General features: G+C 40.1%; 1 protein-coding gene across 1 annotated transcript in view; it reads left to right on the forward strand.

Annotated features, from left to right (window-relative positions):
• The window catches only part of tbkbp1 (TBK1 binding protein 1), a 64,254-nt gene that overhangs the window by 16,836 nt on the left and 26,408 nt on the right, over positions 1-21,010 (forward strand). The window contains exons 2-3 of the mRNA XM_032574399.1: positions 11,412-11,670; positions 16,831-16,956. Coding sequence (XP_032430290.1) covers positions 11,428-11,670; positions 16,831-16,956 — 369 coding nt within the window. The 5' untranslated portion in view covers positions 11,412-11,427. The remainder of the gene's footprint in view (positions 1-11,411; positions 11,671-16,830; positions 16,957-21,010) is intronic.

A 21,010-nucleotide genomic window follows, 5' to 3' on the forward strand; every position in this document is an offset into this window, starting at 1 on the left:
TCCCTGAACACACACTCGCATACTCGCATATTACACACGCAGACAAAAAGAGCCTTTCCTCATATAAAATGCAGCTTTCTGAAGAAGATGATCATCCATAACACAAGTTTTAACTGTAGAGTGCTTCATTTTACATTTGCAAGACTTTCCTCAGGAGAATCAGATTCTGTTTCACACCTTTGTGTTTCACACTTTTTGGGTTATTGGATAGTCCTTATTTTCTCACCCTCGTCCAAACGGCTGTTTGAAGGTCGTCAACTGAGAGGAGTTAGATGTAAGGGCATTCACTTGTTACAATGGAGGTCATTTTTGTCCTTGTCCTCACAGGGACAGTCATATATGCACATGTTTCAGTGTTACAGAGGGAACATCTTTGGAGGCCGAGCAGCTTTGTCTTTTGCCAAGGACTGTGACTTCCATTAAAATAATGCTCTGACGTCTTGACAAAGGGCACATGTGCAGCTTGAAGCTTGACACACATGCTTGATCGGTAAGGTTTACATCACCTGAATGAGCAGACGTCTTTACGCTCCAGCTGAATGACGCCACACGAGATGTACACACTCCCCCCAACCCAACCAATCCTCCGTCTTTTGCGTAATCTCGTAGTCTGTCTGATCCGAGCTTCTGCTCTCTTCCCTCTCACACATCATGTTGTTTCATCCAGCGTGAACCAGCAGCACCAGGCTTCATTAATTAATCATCAATCTAAGATCATCATATCAGCTCTGAGAGCCAGTTAAACACTTGTTTTTATTTTCTGTCTTAAGCTGGCGATGATCTTAATATCCTCAAATAATGGAGGCTGGAATTAAACCCGTTGTGTAATTCAGATATAGCAGAGGGGTGGCTCAATGAAATGCCTCGACTCACATAAGCATGCTTGTTCTTTTTTCATGGCTGTTCTACTGCTACGTTTGTTTTTAATTGGTGTCTTTACACTCGTTTAATTTTACTTGCCAATTATCACATGTGCTCTTTGTTAGTCTTGAGCTTCTTTTGTAAATTCAGGCCCCTGGATAGGTTGTCAGTCTTTCACAGGACAACACAGAGACATGCTGGACAAATAACCATGCACATACATTCATATTTCATTTTACACTGTATGATGTAAGACTTAATAGAAGCTAGAAGTCACAAAAGGTGAGTGAGCTATCATGGCAACAATGAATGGAAATTTGAACTCTAAGAATCGGAGACGGATGATGAGAGTGAAGAAGCTAAAATCTGGAAAGAGACAAAACTCACAACCAAAGATTTTTTTGCACAAAGGATTCTTTCAACGCAGAAGAAATTGTACAATGGGAACCTGTTATTAAAGGTCAACTTTTATACTAATTGATGTTTTTCAATAAATCAAACTTGCAACAGTAGTTTTTCCCTTGTACTGCAGTCCATGTTGACCTTTCGATTGTTGCCTAACAGCTGAAAGGATTCCAGTCTAAATGTCATCTAGTTTCTGTGGAGCTTCAATGTTCTCCATGTTATATTTGGGTTCTCTCTGAGAATCCTCACCATTTCCATCAGTCCCAAAATATGTGTAAGTTATCTGGTGACTGACTATCGCCCTTATGTGTGAGAGTGCAGAATTTTTAGAGTATTTCCACTTTCCACAAGTTTTCTTCCAAAGAAAAAAAGAAAATGGATGATGTCTGTTGAATCTTATTGGGCAACTATTGTCTTGACAAACTACTAAACAGTTTATCAGTATCTGCATGCAGGCAGAATCTGGCCTTCAAGGTAGAAGATGAGAAAGACTGAAATATTTCCCAATGCTGTCATGAAAATTCACATTTATTTATCTTTCTCTTCTTGATGTCAATATAACCAATTTTGGTGCAGATTCTGCTTCTTCGTTATTTTGTCCCCCGTTTCGGTGTCATGTAACTGATGAACCTCCATTATTTTGTTTACTTACCGACATTAAGAGCAGCGTAGAGACTCTAGGTGTGGGTTCCTACGTTGAACATGCAGCTCAGGCACTATTGGTGGAGAGTGTGCTGAATGGTATCTTTTATTAGCTACACCTGCATCACAGATACTGCACCGGGTTGTGTGAGTCATAGGCAAAACAAGAAGGGAAGCTTTTTTTTCCCCCTTCTACTGTACAGACTACTGTAGACGTTGCTAAACAACTGGCAGAATAAATGGTGGTTCTTCAGTGATAGTTTGTATATGCTGGCATATTTCCATCTATTTCTCAGAGAAAAAGGGCAGACTATCCATTCCATCTATTGTTCCAACATGAACATACTGTTCCTATGGTTTAATGTCTTTTTCATTGGATGCTAGTGAATGTGTAAAGTATTTTTTTGTAGCATAAAGCATCACAAGGAGAGGATTTATCAGAGGGGTGGCCCCAGAGGTCCATGGTACCTCTGGAGGAGCTGCAGAGATCCACAGCCCAGGAGCGACAATCTGTTGGACAGGACAATTATCATTCATGTTTGCCAAAAAATCTGCCCTTTATAAAGAACAGGCAGTTTTTTCCCTCTACATGCAAATACTATTTGTGTAGTACTAGTCCTTGAACACAGCATCCTCTTGATGAAACATGAGCTTCTTTCGTAAAATACATCAAGGCTGAGTTTAAAAACGTTTTTACCATCTCCGTGTGATTTGTGAAAGAGACCAAGTGGGTCCAATGAGAGAGTCCCAGTCTTGCATCAGCTGACTTGTGTAAGCGTAAACTGGCTTTGTGGCTCAAGTTTCTAATATAGCAATTACAGATGGTCTGTGCAGCCAGCTGCCTGGGGGATTTAAGGCAGAAGCACACAGACACTGACTCTGTGAAGCTGCATATTTGAAGCACTTCATTTCTCACAAGAAAATGGCAAGACGTTCGCTGAGACAGAAAAGATCACTAGGCTTTCCCCTTGGGTAGTTACTGCAGTAGTGATGCTATTTGAAAATAGAACAATGCTGATTAGGCATCACAAGCCTCTGATGTGCTTAACCCTGTAGGAGTGTCCTGACATTCATTTTATGTTTGATACTGTATGCTGAACCTGTGGAGCTTCACCCCACATCCGCTTTCATCCCACAGCGAAGGATTTTCCAAAGACGTCTATACGTGAGGGATATGGCCCACCAGGATTTGTGTCGCATGAATGGCCAAAGGGAGCTCAAAAAGGGGCTCGTCTTTGCAGACCCTAAGCATATATCCAGATGTAGATATTTATGTGCTAGAATGGCCTGGTCAAAGTCCAGACATAAATCCAGTAGAGAATCTGTGATTATCCATGTTAACTCCATTAGCATGCAAGTTTGAAAGTGACAACATTTGAAAAAGTTTCATAAGCTGATTGAAGGCCGTTTTTTTTAGGTGCTTACTGTTGGTATTTCCCTCGGTTTTGTCAGCTTCCTCCACAACTCAGCTGGCGTTGTTCCCTTTGCTTCCCTGAGGGTCACACACAAACCTGTTTGACCCTGAAAATTGCTGAAGTGCAGTTTGTCCAACTCCATTCCATCAGGTTTGTTTTTCTCCTGCCCTATGCTGCAGACGGAGCCTGTATTCTTCCCAGTCAACTTAAGATGCACAAACAACAAAGAAAAGTGTCTCGAGATGAAGTTGGAACAGTGGAGTCATTTTCGCATTCTCAGCGGGCTCATTATCATTTCTGTTTCACTTAATCATTTGGTTTGCAAAGTAGTAAGAACAGTTATTAGAGCCGATGATCTCTGTATGACTGCCGGGCTAACTATCTCCACTACTCGGCCACATTTTTCTCTTCATCATATTGTGCATCTCATCTGCACGCAACAACCATCTTTCACTCTAGCCTGCTGGCGAGCCAAGTGTGCAGCGAGAGAAAGCATCGCGCTTGTCTTCCTTAATGCTCTTTTCGCCGACTGAGACCAAATTACAGTCTTTGTTTCACCGGGAAACACACAAGTTCTTGTGAGTCATCCAACTTTAGCTCACCCCCGTCAATAAAGTATGAGAACACTGAATTTTTCCTCCAGTTGTGTTTGTGATTGTGTTTGCGGCCATGATTCACTTTTTTAATTGTTGGCAAATAAAATTAATTTTTATCAAAAAGATTTATTTTCTGTGCTTCTGGGCTGCAGCTTAGCGCAGCTTTATCTCATTTTTCAGAGCAAGAGAATCCAATAATGAGGAGATTAATGTCTTCTGTGGGCAAAGTTCTCATTCAAAGTCAAGATAGACTTTCTTCCCTCCAGCAAATAGAGAGAGAGAGGGAGAGACAGAGGTAGGGGGGATGTGATGACTTGGCTGGTGAAAGGCAAGATGGATGAATGTCAGGGAGAATGATGGGAAAGGAAGACAGCATGATGGTGGAGAAAACGGGCTGGAGGAGTTGACGTTTAACTTCAGCATCCGCAAAAAAGAAAGATTAGGGGAGCTTTGGTGAAGGAGGGGAAAGAGAGATTGAAAAGACAGAAAACTCTGAGTTGAGGCGGGAAAAAAAACAGCAACACAACTCATTGTCTCCCTCCTGCCCCTGCCATCAATCTCCCAAATGGCAGCTGCCTCTCTCTCACACATGCACACACCCACACACAAACGCATGGAAGTTTATGGCTGCCTGCGTGCACAGCTGATTCCCCTGGTGATGAATCATGGAGCAGCATGGCACAGCACAGCACGGCATTTGTTAGAGGTGGTGTTTTTCTGCTGCGCTGACAGGCTGCATAAGCACTTTTTACTGTGTGTTCCCCTGTGGGGGTGTGTGGGTGTGTATTGTGGCAGCTGGGACCCAGGCTGTTTTGTATGTGTTTTAGCACATACTACATTTTTGTCTTTAAATGAGAGTTCATGTTTTCAAGTGCGGTTGTATGGCATTGCAGTCAGTATCTTACTCGGAGTAAACAACAGTCAGACTGATCTCATTTCAGAGAATCAGGCAGGAATTCTCACGAGAGCCAAGCAAAAGCTACTTGTTTCCTTCGTCTACAACAACTTAAACCGAAAGCTCCGTCTAACCCCTAAACTATAAGAACAAACTATAGAAGATATTAATTAACACTGGTCCCTAAGATGTAAAAAAAAAAATGTCTGGGGTTTTTCAACTGTTTTAGGGTCATTTTGATGTGCTGTATCCAAAAATCATATTGGTTTTGGTTTTGCTCAATCAGGTGAACTTTGCATCAAAATGCATGACTTGTTCTCACATATGGATCGGCTTCCTGAGAATCTGGGATCAATGAGTGATGAGCAGGGGGAGAGATTACATCAGGACAGAAAAGAGACGGAGAATTTAGCACCATGAAGACGTAATGTTCAATTTACATGCAATTACCCTTATAAGTGTACCCAATTTTTATTAATGTCAGAAACAGTCTAATATACCCTTGTCAGTGCTCAACAATGCCTGTGCATTATTTTTGCATTTATGAGTGTGCATGTCATGTTAACTCCCCTTCGGCATGTTCAGTGCGTCACGTTCATGCCTTCGTTTACCATTTCTCTGAGGTCAGAGAACTACCAGAGAAGTTCGTCCACTGTTTTATACCAAGGAGCCTTGAAACACAACCCACTGCTATTAAGCTCTGTTATCCAGAATGCTGTAATGGCTGACTGACAACTTAGACGAGTGAGAACATTTTAATCAACCTACATGTCTGATTATAGACAGCCACACTCTGATGTTCAAAACTTTTTTTTCAATAAAGGTAGAGCACAAAATTTTACTGTCACTGTTATAAAACAAGTATGTCTGCTAAGCCAGAATCAACCAATAGAATATTTTATTAGCATTTGGAAATCGGCAACAGAATCCTGATTCTTATTAGAATGTGTTACTTTAAAATGACGACTTTGCAATTTTAAGCACCTTTGTTTGTCTAATGATGGCGATGCTCTCACTCTAATTAGCTGCTCTCCTTCAAGTCTGTTTTCTGTATATGAGTGATGGCGCTGATGCAAGAACCTGTTAGACGTTGTGTTAAAGTGCAAAGCCGGGACCACAGCCACACGAGGTTCACTAATTAAGCAACAGTGATGAGCAACTCAGGCAAAGTTTTGAAAAACAATATTTCTCATGGAGTTGGAAAAAATCTGAGAAGATTCATGTTTTTGCTGTTTATCATTATTTTTAGGTTTAATAAAACTCCTGAGCACAGAAATACCAAATATTAGATCCCTGTCCTCCTTCCATGTTATTTATTTATCTGGCTGTAGTTTGTTTGCTTTGATAAGACTTTAGTAAAAGGCATTAGAGTAGATTTGAAATCAAAACCTAAATAAATACATATACAACATTAATAACATTAATGTATTTAGGGCCAAAAATACCAAACTTCAATAATACATAAACACTAAATGTTTCTAATATATTATATAACATTTTCAAAATTTGTTATGTAATTGTAATCAATGTGAAATCTTTTTTGGCATTAAAACAGTTTAGCATTTCTTGTAATTGCTGACGAAGGTTGTGTATGTTTTCACTGGTATTTTGAGCATTTATATTTGGTGATGGGCTCCAGGTAACATGTCAGGCTCATGGCTCTTCTTCGAAATAAATGCATGTGCCATTAAAAAATGATCAGCCAACTCCCCTCCTTTATAGCCACCCTTTGAATATTTGTGAAGGTCCATCTGGGTAACAGTTATGAACAAAGGCTTAGGGTTAAATGTAAATGATCTTTGAATTTTGGGAGTGTTGTTTGTAGTTAAAATTAGTTCCTCAATCAAAGAAGCTACAGTACAGACCTCGAAGAACACTGATAAAATGTTTCAGTAAAAGTCTAATTGGTGCTTTTGTTTGTCTTACATGTGGAAAACATTGTGTGAATAAATATTAAGTTATAATTTTATGTCCAATCTAGCCTAAACCTCAAATAAGAGCCAGGGAAAGTCAGACTTGAAATACATTATTACTCTGATAACTGAAGAGAAACCCTATTCTGAGGGGTGAAAGTCTTTTTTTTAATTTTGTGAATGCCATCATCTCCTTCTGTGCACTCATTTATTTAATGCATTTAATCCCTATGGGATTCAATGAACAGTCTTATTCAGCTGATTTGATTATGTGTGTTATTATATTAAAGTGCTGTTGTCACTTGATACTTGATAACATCTCCTCAGATGAACTTTGTGTCTTTTTCTGTTTGCAGTGGCAATGAAATATTATTTTTATATATATATATATATATAGATATACAGTATATATATATCTATATATATACATTTTTGGTGTTCTCCCATTTATATCCTTTTTCTCCTTTGATGCCATACGCTCTCTCCGTCTGGCACTGTCCACCTCCTCTCTGTGTCATCCTGCGATCCCCACAGCAGGCTGGACATTTGGCACCTTTGACTCGGACAGTATGCTTGTGAATGGCGAGACCAGGGCAGAGAGGTGGCGTTCCCTTTCTGATCTGCCACATGCTCCCATAACTCATAGTTTCAGTCCAGAACACCTGCTTCCTCCGTCTCTCACAGTAAACAATGCCAAAACTGGAAGGCACGGCACATAGGAGCCAATTAACCTGCCAGCAGGTATGATGTGACTCCTCAGGTTTTTGTGTTTGTGGACGCAGGCATGAGGATGTGCACGTCAATGACCGAATCACTGCAAGGACAAAGTATCAGCATTGCAGAGCTATTTGTCGCTGCATGTTTTGCTCTTGTCTAAAAAGGATAATGATGCTGTTTTTCAATATCCTGGATCTGCATACTGTTCACAACTCATTAAAGCTAGAATGTGGGCCAAGTCATAGTTCTTACCCTCGATTTTCACTAGCCTTCCCTCTTCTTACATTAATCTGATAAACTACAGTACTGCACTGTATTTACAGCGAGAAAATGCTACTGTAATATAAAAAGAAAATTGTTCAGCTACGTCAGGGGTGCCAATAAATGTGTGTATATGTAAGAAATATATAAATAGTAATTATAGGAAGATGATTTCATGAAAATAGATGGTAACAGATTTTATTCTTAGTTTAAGAAACACATTTAATATAGAACTGAGCCGTGTTGGAGGAAAATGTCAGGCTTGGTCTGGCTTTTCCAGATTCGCACAAAGTGACCATGGGAGATCTCACTGAAACCACAGAACTGCAAATGCCGAGCGCATTAACTGCTCAGCGTTACCTACGCAGTTCAAGGCTCCTTCGACTTTCCATTTGCACAAAGCACAGCAGCAGTAGAAAGTCCTTTCAGTACTGCAGACAATATCACAAAAGGAGGGGGGGGGTGGTTTCGAAGGAGAAGGGAAACAAGGAAGGACTAAGAGGGAGCATGCAGAGAGGCAGTCTCAGAGGACAAAAAAGTATGTGATGTGTGGGCCCAAGGAATAAACAATCACAAAGACGTCAATTTCACCCTCTGAATCTTCTGTTAACGATTAATCTACGCTGCGGTTTCAGTCTCACAAAGGGTGGCCTGCTACCTATTGTGACTTAAAAATAAAGGTGGAAGTTTTGACTCCGTATCCGAGGGCAGGAGTAACAGCGATGTGCAGCCAGGAAGTTGGGGTGTGTGAGTGTGTGCGAACTGCACTGTGTGGGGTAAATTATGTATGTTAATTTAGAGAAGCACAAGCATGAATATTCCTTTGTCCTTATCTTTTGTTAAGCAAATGCAGCCACATCCATCAGCCTACACAATGTTGTCCTTACCCACGGATAGTAGCAAAGAGAGTCATATGTGTTCATTTTCATTCGGATGTTAGCGTCCACGATTGATCTAATTTTTGCTCTTTTAGAATTTAAGCTTTAATGTTTGCCAAATTGTCCATTTACGCACAAATTGCAAGGGTTTTTGAAATTTGATATTTTCAATTTTTTCATGTTACAACCACAAAATTTAATGTGTTTTATTGGACCATTGTGTAAGAGACCAACACAAAGCAGTACAGGATTGTAAAGTGAAAGGGATACATGGTTTCAATTTTATTTTCAAAGTGTGGTGCACATTTGTTCTTGACCCCACCTTGATACCTCTGAATAAAATCCAATGGCACCAGCTGCCTTCAGAAATAATCTAATTAATAAATAATAATAAAAAAAAAAACTTGTGTGGAATTTAATCTCTGTGTAAATCCAAGAGTTCTTAGAGGGGTTAATGAACAAACAGCATCATGAAGCTTAACAAAAACAGAAACCAGGTCAGGGTCAAAGTTGCAGAGAGGTTTAAAGCAGACGATATGTGTAAAACTATACTCAACTCAACATACAACCTGAGACACAATGGTATAGTTAACACTTGAAAATGAAAGGGTGAGGTACTCTGAAAAAGATTGGGTAAAATGCTAGTAATAGTTTTAATAGTATAATATATTTTTTTCTTGTGGCGTTTTAGGCATTGATATTTTTGTTGTGGTGTGTATTTAAAAAACATGGCTTCTTCTGATTTGTGTACCTTCCTGCTTATGTGCTTTTCATGTACTAATGTTTGAAAAATCTTTTTGCTGTGCGTCTTACTGAACAACCCTCGTGAAGTGTTTGATTCCCACAGCAATTTTGCAGACTTTAATTGGATAAAGTCAGCATCCCAACTGAGCTTTTTGGACCTCATCCAAGTCCTGATATCCATACAGACTGAGAGACACATTGCAACTCCAGGGGTCTGGATTATAAAACAGTTTTATGGTCAAATTTCATCATTAAACTCTCATTTCCTCTGCATTATATGAAACAAAATCACAGGGCAGATATAATTTCTTTAGGTTAATTTGATATTTATGAAGGTCTTAAACAGTATTGCAAACAGTATTCTTTGAAATTCTTATGTCCAGTTGATGTACATTCAGCCACAGCAGGTGTCTGGCGGTTGAAAAACTGCAAGTTTGATTCCAGCTTCCCTTCACCACACACTGAAGCGCAAGAGACTGAACTGCAACTTGCCAGCTGGTCTGCATTTCAGCTTATGCATGTCTGTACAAATTGGTGAAAGTAATCATTGTAATAGTTACTGGAGAACTATTTAAGTTTAGTTTATTTACCTTTTTACAACAAAACACCATTTTTGGACTTAGTTTGGAAATAATTGGTCAATTAGGCCTAATTAATGGAACAGCGTAGTTTTTCAGCCTAAAACATTAAACAGAAACAAGATGAGAACTTGACGCTGTTGAAGAGTACACGTACTTAATATTTTACCACTTTTACGATTAAACCATGTGTCTGCAGCCTGTTTGACCACATAGGCATTTTTGCCTGCTCCTATGTTTCAGTCAGCTTTGTGTGCACAGCCATGAGTTTGTGTGTGCGCCTGGGCGGGTGGGAGTGCTGTTGTATCATCCTCCTAAAACCGGCGTGGAAGAGAGATGTGGATTGGCCGAGGTTTTATTCCCCTCACTCTTAGAAATGTAAGAAAAATAGCACAGTGGAGGAAGGGAGTAGATGAAAATAGCTCAGTAGGCAACCGCTGACTCACAAGGCAAAGCTGGGAGTCAGGATGACATCTATTCCAATATACATCAAAAATCAGCTTGTGTAACTACCTCTGTGTCCATGAACTGGCAGATATCAGTGCCCCTTGCCACATCCTGTATGAATTTGGTGCACATTTCTCGTCTGTGGCTGCATTAAAACAGGGAGGTGACGTTACAGGTGCCATTTATTTCTTTTGACAGCTCAGAGTCTTTGGGGCATGAGGGCTGGTTAGATGTGATGTAGCGTGATCAGCTAACTACACCGTTCATTCATCATGCCACTCATGGAGGGCAGGCTGTCAAAGTAAAAAAATTTTTTTTAAGCACTGTGAAATAGAACACGAACACGAACTGAACTCAAATTTGAATCATTCCGATTAAAATATCAGCTACAGTTCGAGCGCTAGTTTCTCATGCAACCCCGATTGAGAAAGTTGCAGGAACTGCAAGGAGGTGTGGCATGTTAGGAATTTTAAATGGGAAATGTTTTCATTCACTTCACTATCTGGCATTTGATAAAAATTTTATTGATTTTATGATATTTTGGAAAAGAAAATCAAAAGCTGGAAATGTCATCACACCCACTTCAGGCTGACAACGCTTTCAGTAAGTTATTGAAACAGTCTTGAACTGTGGCTGCTACATCCCACCCCACTGCTGCTCTGACTGCAATCAAAAGGATCTCACCAAGCAGCTGCAATGAACAATCCAGACTCTCCACCTTAAAGTCTAATTAATACCTACTTACCTGCTATAGTTTCTTCTTGACCGGAAAACTTCAGTGACATAAATTTTGTTATGACTTTTGTTGTGTGATTATCTTCCAACAACAATCAGCATTTTCAGTTGGAATATTTTACAATCGATGCACCAAATTTCCAACAGTTTAACTTGGGTTTTATTTTTTGGAAGCAGCTGATTGGTGCTTTCAGGATGTGTAGCCTGGCAGCAGCATAAAATTCTGGTTATTTTGGGGAATACATGTAATTAATAAAAAATAATAATAATAATAAAAATTCTGAGTCTTAAATAATTCATACCCCAATAACGGTTTTCTTTCAGGTTGAGGCTCAGAACGATGCAGTCTCTTTTTGGCGGTGGGGAGCTCGGGCTGCTGGGAGGAGGCAGTGACGCGGGAGGCCTAAAAGAGGATGGCTGCAGCAGCATGGCATGGAGGACCTCGGCTCTTCCTTCTGACGATGTGTACTCCGCATCCCACTTCACCCTCATCTCTGCCTATCAGGAAATCAAAACAAGACTGGCCAGCCTGGAGCGAGAGAACACCAGCATCAAGAGGAAGCTGAAGATCTACGAAATTAAGGTGAAAGCATTTTCAAGTCCAACATTCGACTGCTTTAAACAACAACAACAAAAAAACAGCTAATCAACAAAGTTGTTTTTGTCCTTGTCGGTGTCAGATAGAAGGACTCGTGGTTTGTGCTGTTGATTTACTGTCAGGGCTAGAGAGCCACTCAACCTTTTTCCATTTTTATTAAGGTGGTGAGAGTTTCAAATAGAAAAAATAGAGTCCAGGCTGACAGCTGACACAGAATCTGTGGAGGAAGCTAAGATTAGGGTGATGGCAAGGAGGCTTTCCAATCTCAAAGACTTGGAGCTCATAACCAAAGATAAATGATCAAAAAGCAGTGGAAACGCGCACAAAGCTGGTTAGCAGGTAGAAGAAGATTTATTGCTGTAATGCCAATAAATATTTTTTCTGTTGGTTATTGGAAAGGATAGAAATGCTTTTTTGAAAATAAACTATAAATAGAACCTGATTAAGAAATAAAATTAAAACTCTTTTACATTGCTTTATTACCCTCTCAGAGACTCCTGGCTGGTCGTAATTTTTATTTGATTGAATTTTATGTAATGTCTGGAGAGTAGGTTTAAAGACTACAGAAAATGTTCATACTTATTCTGGGATTGGTATGTTTTGAAATGGAAAATAATACATTGGTTGCAACCTAAAGGCAGAGTTGTATCGGCGCGTTTGCAGGTGCGACATCTCCTACTCCAAATGGCCAACATTTGCACCTGCCTCCACCAAAATCAACACCTGCCTCTCTGTGGAACCGTCCCTGAGCAAACGGCCACCTGTGAGTGAGTCAACAGCAGTTTGGCAGCCAGAAGCCTGCAGGAACAGCTGCTTGCTAAAAGCATCCAGGAGTTCTGACTCTCTCCTCCTTAAACTTCATTTGCACATATTTGAAATTCTCCAATACTAAACCGACTGTTTGAGCGTATTTGTTTCAATGATGATGTTTTTGCGGATTTCTTTAGATTCCGCTTTAACCTATTCTATACTGTAGACCATGTTGAAATCCTTAAAGTAGGGAAAATAAGAAATGTCTGCTCCTGTATAATTCCTAGAATAAGCAGAAAACCTAAGACTAATGTTTAGTGGAATACTCTTTTTTTTTCTTCTTCTTCTAATCCTCCTTTGTTCTTAATTTCAACAATTCATCTCTCCCCCTCACTGCTTACATCATTATCTCCTTTTGCTCCCTCGTGCTTCATCCTTTTTTGTGCCGTGCAGCACATTCCTCCTCCCATGTAGATCTTTCTTTCAACTGCTTTTCCCATTTTTACTCATTTTCTGTCCTCCTACATAATTTCTTTGCACTCATTTTCCCTAAAGCTCCCCTGATTTAATCTGTATGCCAATTCAGCTATTGCTGGAAGGATTTCTGCCTCACCTGCTGTCTAATCGAACCAACAAGGCTCATCTCATACAGTCTGACCTGCATCAAACATGCATGTCAGACTGTACTTTGAGTCGAGTAGCTCTACTGACACACTAATTCATTCTGGATACTCAAACAGGCAACTGAATATGTAAATACCAATCACTTCTTAATGCAAACATTGAATCAACCCATACCATGGCAGCAAGTGAGTAAAATGTATTTATGTTGCACAAGAGCATTAAAAAAGACAAATAAAAGCATAGAGCATGAAGAAGAGCTAAAAACAAAACATTTATATGATCAAACAGTTCATAAGAGTTATTTATAAGATCAAACTGATTAATTACCAAAACAAAACAAAAAATCCAGCTTTACAGAAGATTTGACATCTATGCATAGCAAAGATGAAGGCAACACTTTCCATATCGGCTTTAAAAGATTTTGTCTTAAAATGAGTCGGAGGCACAACTATGACCTTAGACTACAACAAGGGGTGTAAAGCTCTGAGAGGTCACAGATAGAGAGAGCAGCAGCACCATAAATACATTTAAAAGACAGGGTTAATATTTTAATATGGATTCCTAAATGTACACACCCCCAGAAATACTGGGGGTATTTAACTCTTCAGATTTAGAGTTAAAGAATGTGGTGATGGAAGTGAAGCCTTCTTATCTCAGAAATTAATAATCAAAAATATGAGTGGAAACATGTAAAAAGTGGCTCTTAAGTAACAATTTTCTGTTTTTGTTTTAGTAGTAAAACACATTTATTATTGAGATTATTGAGAAATAAGTTAACATCATATGGATAAAAACTTGCAATGTGTTATCTTTTAAGAGAGATAACATAAATCTCCAAATGTTCTAAAAAATGTTTTTTGGGGGGTCGTGGGATTGTTGAACATGCTTGACAGAAGGTATGTCTAAACATGGTGGCGCTACAGTCAGTTCACTTAGGAAGTGGAAAATTTGCTACCACTTTGATTTTTACACAAATGACTTTTTACCCCCAAATGATTGACTGCAGAAGGAGTGGGGTATTTGACAATGAATTGAGCTAATCTCGACAGCAATCACCAATAAACCAATCAGCAGTCTCTGCCTGCAAGGTGCTCTGCAGCCGACCTCCACCTCAGATTTTGCTATCACACTTACTGTGTTGTCATTGATGTTTCTGTGTTCTGTTCTCCAAACGTAACAGCAGATATCTTGTTGCAGGCTTTCCTTTTAAAACAGAACACAAGAGAGTTCCCAAAATATAACCATGCAGACAAATATTAATTACCAGGAGCTGCTGCTATAATTACAAAAGGATTTAAATAACTTAATACCTAAAGTGAAACTGACTGGGCACAGTTATTAAAAATCATAAGATTCCTGGGCTCATATGTACCTAAATGTGAAGTTTGGCTTCATCATTTATTTTCCGGACGCTCCAGATGGTTTGTTACATAAAATCATCTGGGAAGTCATTGTTGGGAAGGATTTTTTTTTTTAAACAAGCCAGATTTTTTTCAAAAGGAACTTGGCAGTAGATTGAAAGAACATAACAGCTCAACAGAGTGGAGCCAGTTGGTGTAATCAAGCCAGTCAGGAAAGGAAGAAATACACTTACAAAAGTCACAGTCATCAATACTAATGATTGTAGTTAATATGGCCGTGTTATGTAAAATTAACTTTTTTGATCTTTACGTCATGTTATAATGTTATTGCCTCATCAAAAACATACCTGGATTCCTTCCTGCATCTTTGAGAAATCCTTTAATCTCCCATGGCAACCATTCAGCTGTGGAAAACGCCACCTTTGAGGCGCAGATCCTCCTCAGAGCAGAAGTTGCCAGCTGCCGCTCTTCCATCTCACAGAGCAGAGCAGCTCCTTCAGACTACCAGCAGCAATTAGCAAACACCTGGAAGAACTTTGCATCAGCTGAGCTCTTTATATGAGCTACTTCTCAGTGCAGCGCTGGTAAAAACTTTGTTAAAGGGTTAATAGAGGAGCGCTGTTGTGATGACTTTTGACCTCAGCTTCAGTATGGAGTTTCAGAAAGAGCAGGAGTTTTTAAAGAGACAGAAGACCAATTTCAAGGCATTAAATTATGAAGCCAAATTTCTTTTAATAAAAATGAAGGTAACAACTGAAGGTAACATAGTTACTTGAATGTGCTATAAAATGGCACTATATGTCCCTGGAAAAAACATAATACTGCCGTTTTTAACCCATTACTTGACCATTTGCCTTTAGTTTCTTTTATAGAAGAAATCAAGCTACACACATTAGTGAACCATATTCCTTTAGATTTCTGATATACCATGAATGAATGAATGAATGAATGAATGAATGGATGGATGGATGGATGGATGGATGGATGGATGGATGGATGGATGAGTGTACCTCATCTTGTATTCATCCTGTCTGGATTCTGTGACAGACTTGTTGTTTCTTACATCTCATGTTTAATCATTATTTCAGGTTCGGTAAGGAGAAGAATTTCGACTAACACACTCAGCCTCAGACAACCCTGTTACTAACAAAGCTGCAGCAAACAGAAAACTCCAGAGCGCAGCTGCTGCTATGATGGATGGGAACACTTCTTGCTGCTTTGAACATGGGCTGAAGCGAGGTTCCTCCCCAGTTCAGAGTTCCTGAAGCTCAGCGCTGTCAGAAAACTCTGGCCCTCGGGGGCGACTGCACATGTTTACCCCATTTACTGTTAAACCGAGCAAAGAGAGATGCTCTCCTAAATGGAAAAGGGTTGTTTTCTCCTCAAATAGACATTGCATCAGCGAGGCAATGACTTCACACAGAAAATGAAAAGCCCTTATGGTAGGCACTCTAAATGGAAATGTGTTCATTTAGGTTGAACGACACTCAGTTATATAACCAGCATGTCTGGATCGCAGTGCTCTGCTAACAACCAGAGTTTGGTTTTGTAAGCGTAAAACCTTTAGAGTTTAGATTGAATCTGCTTCAGTCTTCAGCTTATAATTCCCAGTTGTGCTTTCACTCAGCTTAAATACACTTTTCATTAATTTAAATAAAAAAATTAGACTTTTCAGAAGCGACCTGATTGAAATAAACAACTGCTTGACAGCAGGTTGCACTCACTAATAGATGTGTAGTAATCCTCAAAAGTGGATTGACTGGCCAGTGCTGCTGTAGCTGAAGACACTAAAGCTTGTTTTGACAGAAGGGTTCACAGTCTAATTTCTGAGCAACAGGAAGCCAAAAGGAGCTTGAGGTCCTTTGGTTGTCTCGGGAGATTGCTAATTTACCTAAGTTGATAGGAAAATGGATGGAGCTAAATACAGAGCAATCCTACTAGAAGTGGGATGAAGGTTCATCTCCAGCAGCTTAACATGCAGCCAAAGCTGCAATGGAAGGATTTAGATCAAAGCATGTGCATGTGCTACACTGGCTCAGCCAAAGTCTATAACTAAACCCAATTAAGGATCTCATGTAAGGGTTGAAAACTGTTGCTCACAGATAATCTCCATCCAATCTGAGTGAGCTTGTGAGCTATTGTGCAAAGAAAAATGGGTAAATATTTAGTCTCTAGACATGACACTGGTAGAGACGTACCCCGCAAGACTTTCAGCTTGATTAAATTGACCAATTATGTCAGAAGAAGATACAAGATATTCTGTCCAAAAGATTACCATTAAGCTAGCAGAATAAATACTTCATGTTACTGAAACGTGGCAGGAAAAGCAGCGTTGTAGTCTTTACTGCAATATATTGTTTAAATGAACATGAACATTAATGAACTGTCTGGCGTGTCTTTGTCTTTGCAGTTCCCAATGATCAGCGAGTTTGGGGAGGACACCAACTCCTACTGCTCCTTTGAGAGTAAAGACACGGCGCTGCTGCAGTCAGAAAACGGCAACCTGCACCAGCGAGTCAACGTTCTGACCCATGAGGTACAAAACCAGTAAAACAAGGTGAAAGAGAATCCAATCTTACATGTGTTGCTTATTTTTTAATGCGGTGGCTGAAAGAAAAGCCTTATCAGACAAATGTATTTTTTTTAGAGGACTCATTCAGTGGAAATCCTTCTTCCATTAAAACCTAATTTAATTACAGTAGAATTTAGGTCAAGAAATGTCCAGAGCTAATTAGGCTGCTGGAGCTGCTGTCTGGGCAAAAATGACGAGGAACTGATACAACCGTATAACTGTTCAAGAATGAAGTAAGACACCGGAGCTTCAGGCTGATGTTCTTTGAGATGCTTTAGAGATTACTCTGTAGAAGCTGTCTTTGCAAAAGTTATAACAGAGGATGACGGCAACATCTTTGTTAGTGCGCGTACATGCTTCATACGAGCACATTTCAAGAGTGGGGCTTTGAGTGTTTTTCTGCTCAGCTGCCACTCCAGCGCTCTCACGACTGTGTGAACAAGAACACGGGGAAACGAGAGGTGGCTCGCACAGGAAGGCCGTGGTGAAACTGGTAGCAGCAGCGGTGAAAACAAAAAAAAAAAAGAACAGCGTTAGAGAGCGAGGAAATGGTTTATAAGAAGAGCAGAGATGATTAGCGTGGGACTCCACAGGTCATGGGGTTGTCTGACACCTGGCATTCCGACTGATGAAATGAGACATGGCACTGTGAGCATGCTCTGTGGGAACCAAACCTATATAGCACAGAGAGTCTCAATATACACACAGTACATAGACTGCACTCATGTGCCTTCACTGATGGGCGAACTTTAGTGACATCCTATTCTTAATTCATATGTTTTAAAGGGGACTTATTGTGTTTCCTTTTAAACAAGTTAGGATAGGTCTTTGGGCAATAGAAAACATATTTTTTGCAAAAAATAATTCTCAAATAATGAGATTTCAGTCTAGTCATTTCAACCTGTTTTGAGCTCAGTTCATATTGAGTTGTTTTAGGGCAATGTCACTACACCGTGTTCCAAATTATTATGCAAATTGGATTTAAGTGTCATAAAGATTACATTTTTTGTTGTGCTATTAAATTTATAGATGGTATTGTGTGTCAGGGCTCTTTGAATCATTATAATTAATTTCAGGGAGCTGGTTGATTAGTTTGTCTGGTGAGCTCAATTAAAGGAAATCTACTTAAGAAGGATGTTCCACATTATTAAGTAGGCCACAAGTTTCAAGCAATATGGGAAAGAGAAAGGATCTCTGCTGACGAAAATCATTAGATAGTGTAGTGCCAAATGACAAGATATGAAAACATTAGATATTTAGACTTAGACTTAGACTGACTTTATTGTCATTTTGCGTGCACAGGGTGTATACAGAACGAAATTTCGTTGCATACGGCTCAGGACAGTGTTTTGAGCTTCCAATGTTGTGAGGTTACTCCAGAATAGAATAAAATACAGTATAAAATATGAATATAAATCTAAATATAAAATATAAAGTGCAGGACTGACAGTAAAATAGAAGTTATTTAGCTCTGTACATGTGCAAGGTATAAAGTGGAGACCAGATTTTGAGTGCAGTCCAGTTAAGAGTTCAGCAGTCTGATGGCAAGTGGGAAAAAGCTGTTTCGGAACCTGGTGGACCTGCACCGGACGCTGCGGAACCTCTTTCCAGAGGGCAGCAGGAAGAACAGTCCATGGTGGGGGTGTGAGGGGTCACTGACGATGTTTCGGCCTCGGGACACGCAGCGCTGGGATGAAATGTCCTGAATGGAGGGAAGGGGGGCCCCAATGATCCTTTCTGCTGTCCGCACCACTCTCCTCACGTTCTTCCAGTCGGAGGCGTTGCAGCCTCCACACCACACAGAAAGGCAGCTGGTCAGAATGCTCTCTATGGTGCTTCTGTAGAACGTCTTGAGGATGGGCGGGGGCAGGTGTGCTCTTCTCATCCTCCGCAAGAAATACAAACGTTTCTGTGCCCTCTTGGCCAGAAACGTGGTGTTCACAGTCCAGGTGAGGTCGTTTGTGATGTGCACCCCCAGGAATTTGGTGCTGCTGACCACCTCCACAGCCGAGCTGTTGATGAGCAGTGGAGCGTGGCTGGGCCGGTTCTTCCTGAAGTCGATGATCATCTCCTTCGTCTTGTCAACGTTCAGGATCAGGCTGTTGTCTCTGCACCAGTCCACCAGCTGCTCCACCTCCTCTCTGTAGTCCAGGTCATTGTCGTCTCTGATGAGGCCCACCACCGTTGTGTCGTCCGCGAACTTTCAACTGAAACTGAAGCGTTATCGTACTGTGAAGAGATTTGTGGCTGATTCAGAACAAAGACAGGTTTGTACAGACAAAGGCATAATGAGGAAGGTTTCTGTTGGACAAATTCATCGGATTAAGAGAGCAGCTGTTAAAATGCCCTTACAAAGCAGCAAACAGTTATTTGAAGCTGCTGGAGCCTCTGGAACCTCAAGGTGGAGGATCCTCCAGAGGCTTGCGGTGCATGAACCTACTATTCGGCCCCTAACCAGAGCTCACAAGCAGAAATGGTCGCAGTGGGCCCAGCCGAACATGAAGATTAATTTTCAAACAGACTTGTTCAGTGATGACTGCTGTGCAACCCTGGATGGTCCAGATGGACGTAGTAGTGGATTGGTGGTGGACCGCCACAACATCCCAACACAGCTGTGACGTCTGCAAGGAGGTGGTGGAGTCATTTATTGGGCCGAAATCATGGAGAGAGAATCATTGGTCGGTCCCTTCAGAGTCCCTGAAGGTGTGAAAATGACCTCAGCAAAATATATGGACTTTCTGACTGATCACTTTCTTTCATGGTTCAAAAAGAAGAACCGTAACTTCCGTAGCAAAATCATCTTCATGCATGACAATGAATACTGCAAGGAATACCACTGTGTCATTGGCTGCTATGGGCATAAAATGGGAGAAACTCATGGTGTGGTCACCATCCTCCTCTGACCTCAACTATTTGAAATTATGAGACATTTTTGTTCGAGCTGCGTCTTTAAAATGATGTTCAAAATAGCAGGCATACAAAATAAAATTCACATGAAAAAAAATACAAAAATAATTTATGCATTTAAAAGAAATTATGTGAAATAATAATAAAAAAAACGATTGAGAACCTTTGGAGTTTCCTCAAGCAGAAGATCTGAGGGTGGAATGCAGTTCATATCAAAACAGCAGCTCTGGGAAGATATTCTGACATCCTGCAAAGAAATTCAAGCAGAAACTTTCCACAAACTCACAAGTTCAATGGATACAAGAATTGTGCAGGTGATATCAAAGAAGGGGTCCTATGTTAACATGTAACTTGGTCTGTTAAGATGTTTTTGATTAAAATAGTTTTTGATTTTAGTACATGTGACCATTTAATGCTGCACATTCAAAAAATGACCGTTTGCAGTTCTTTATAATCTTTAGAAAATCTGCTGTGCATAATAATTTGGAACAGTGCATTTTGAGTTTTTTATTTTTGGAAAAAATACTGTTCTCATGGGGAGCTTTGTTCAGTAATATTTGATCTATACTGTAATAGTTCATGACTTGATAATTATACTGACCATCATTTGCATTAACCATTTAGGAAAATCTGAGAAAGTATCACTTGCATAATAATTTGGAACACGGTGTATTTTGCAATAAGCTAATGCTAGCTGCGCCTCCAACTCAGATTTTTTCCAGCACTACGCTTTATCTAATTTCATCCATCTCCTTATCAACAGGTCAGTTTTTCTGTCCCTGCTGAGGAAATTCATTCCCAAAGCTTGATGCTGCCTCCACCACTTGTCACTGAGGCAGTGATGCGTTTATTGTCAGTTTTCCTTCCCATTCTGTATGTAACTGATTACCGACTCTTAATTAACCACAGATGTACGATTTTTACTAGTTAGGTGACTTCTGAAGGCAGTTTTATTTATGGGTGGCAATGTAACAGGGGCTCTATGGAAGAGCATGTCACACATTTTAGATTTGTCCTTCTAAAGAAAGCCATGAATTGCTTTACTTCTAGTTGACATTTACACAATGTTTTCTGTGGGTCTGTCACACTAAATCCCAATAAATCACTGCTG

This window comes from Xiphophorus hellerii, chromosome 10 (genome assembly GCF_003331165.1).
Source record: "Xiphophorus hellerii strain 12219 chromosome 10, Xiphophorus_hellerii-4.1, whole genome shotgun sequence".
In the NCBI taxonomy this organism is placed as follows: domain Eukaryota; kingdom Metazoa; phylum Chordata; class Actinopteri; order Cyprinodontiformes; family Poeciliidae; genus Xiphophorus; species Xiphophorus hellerii.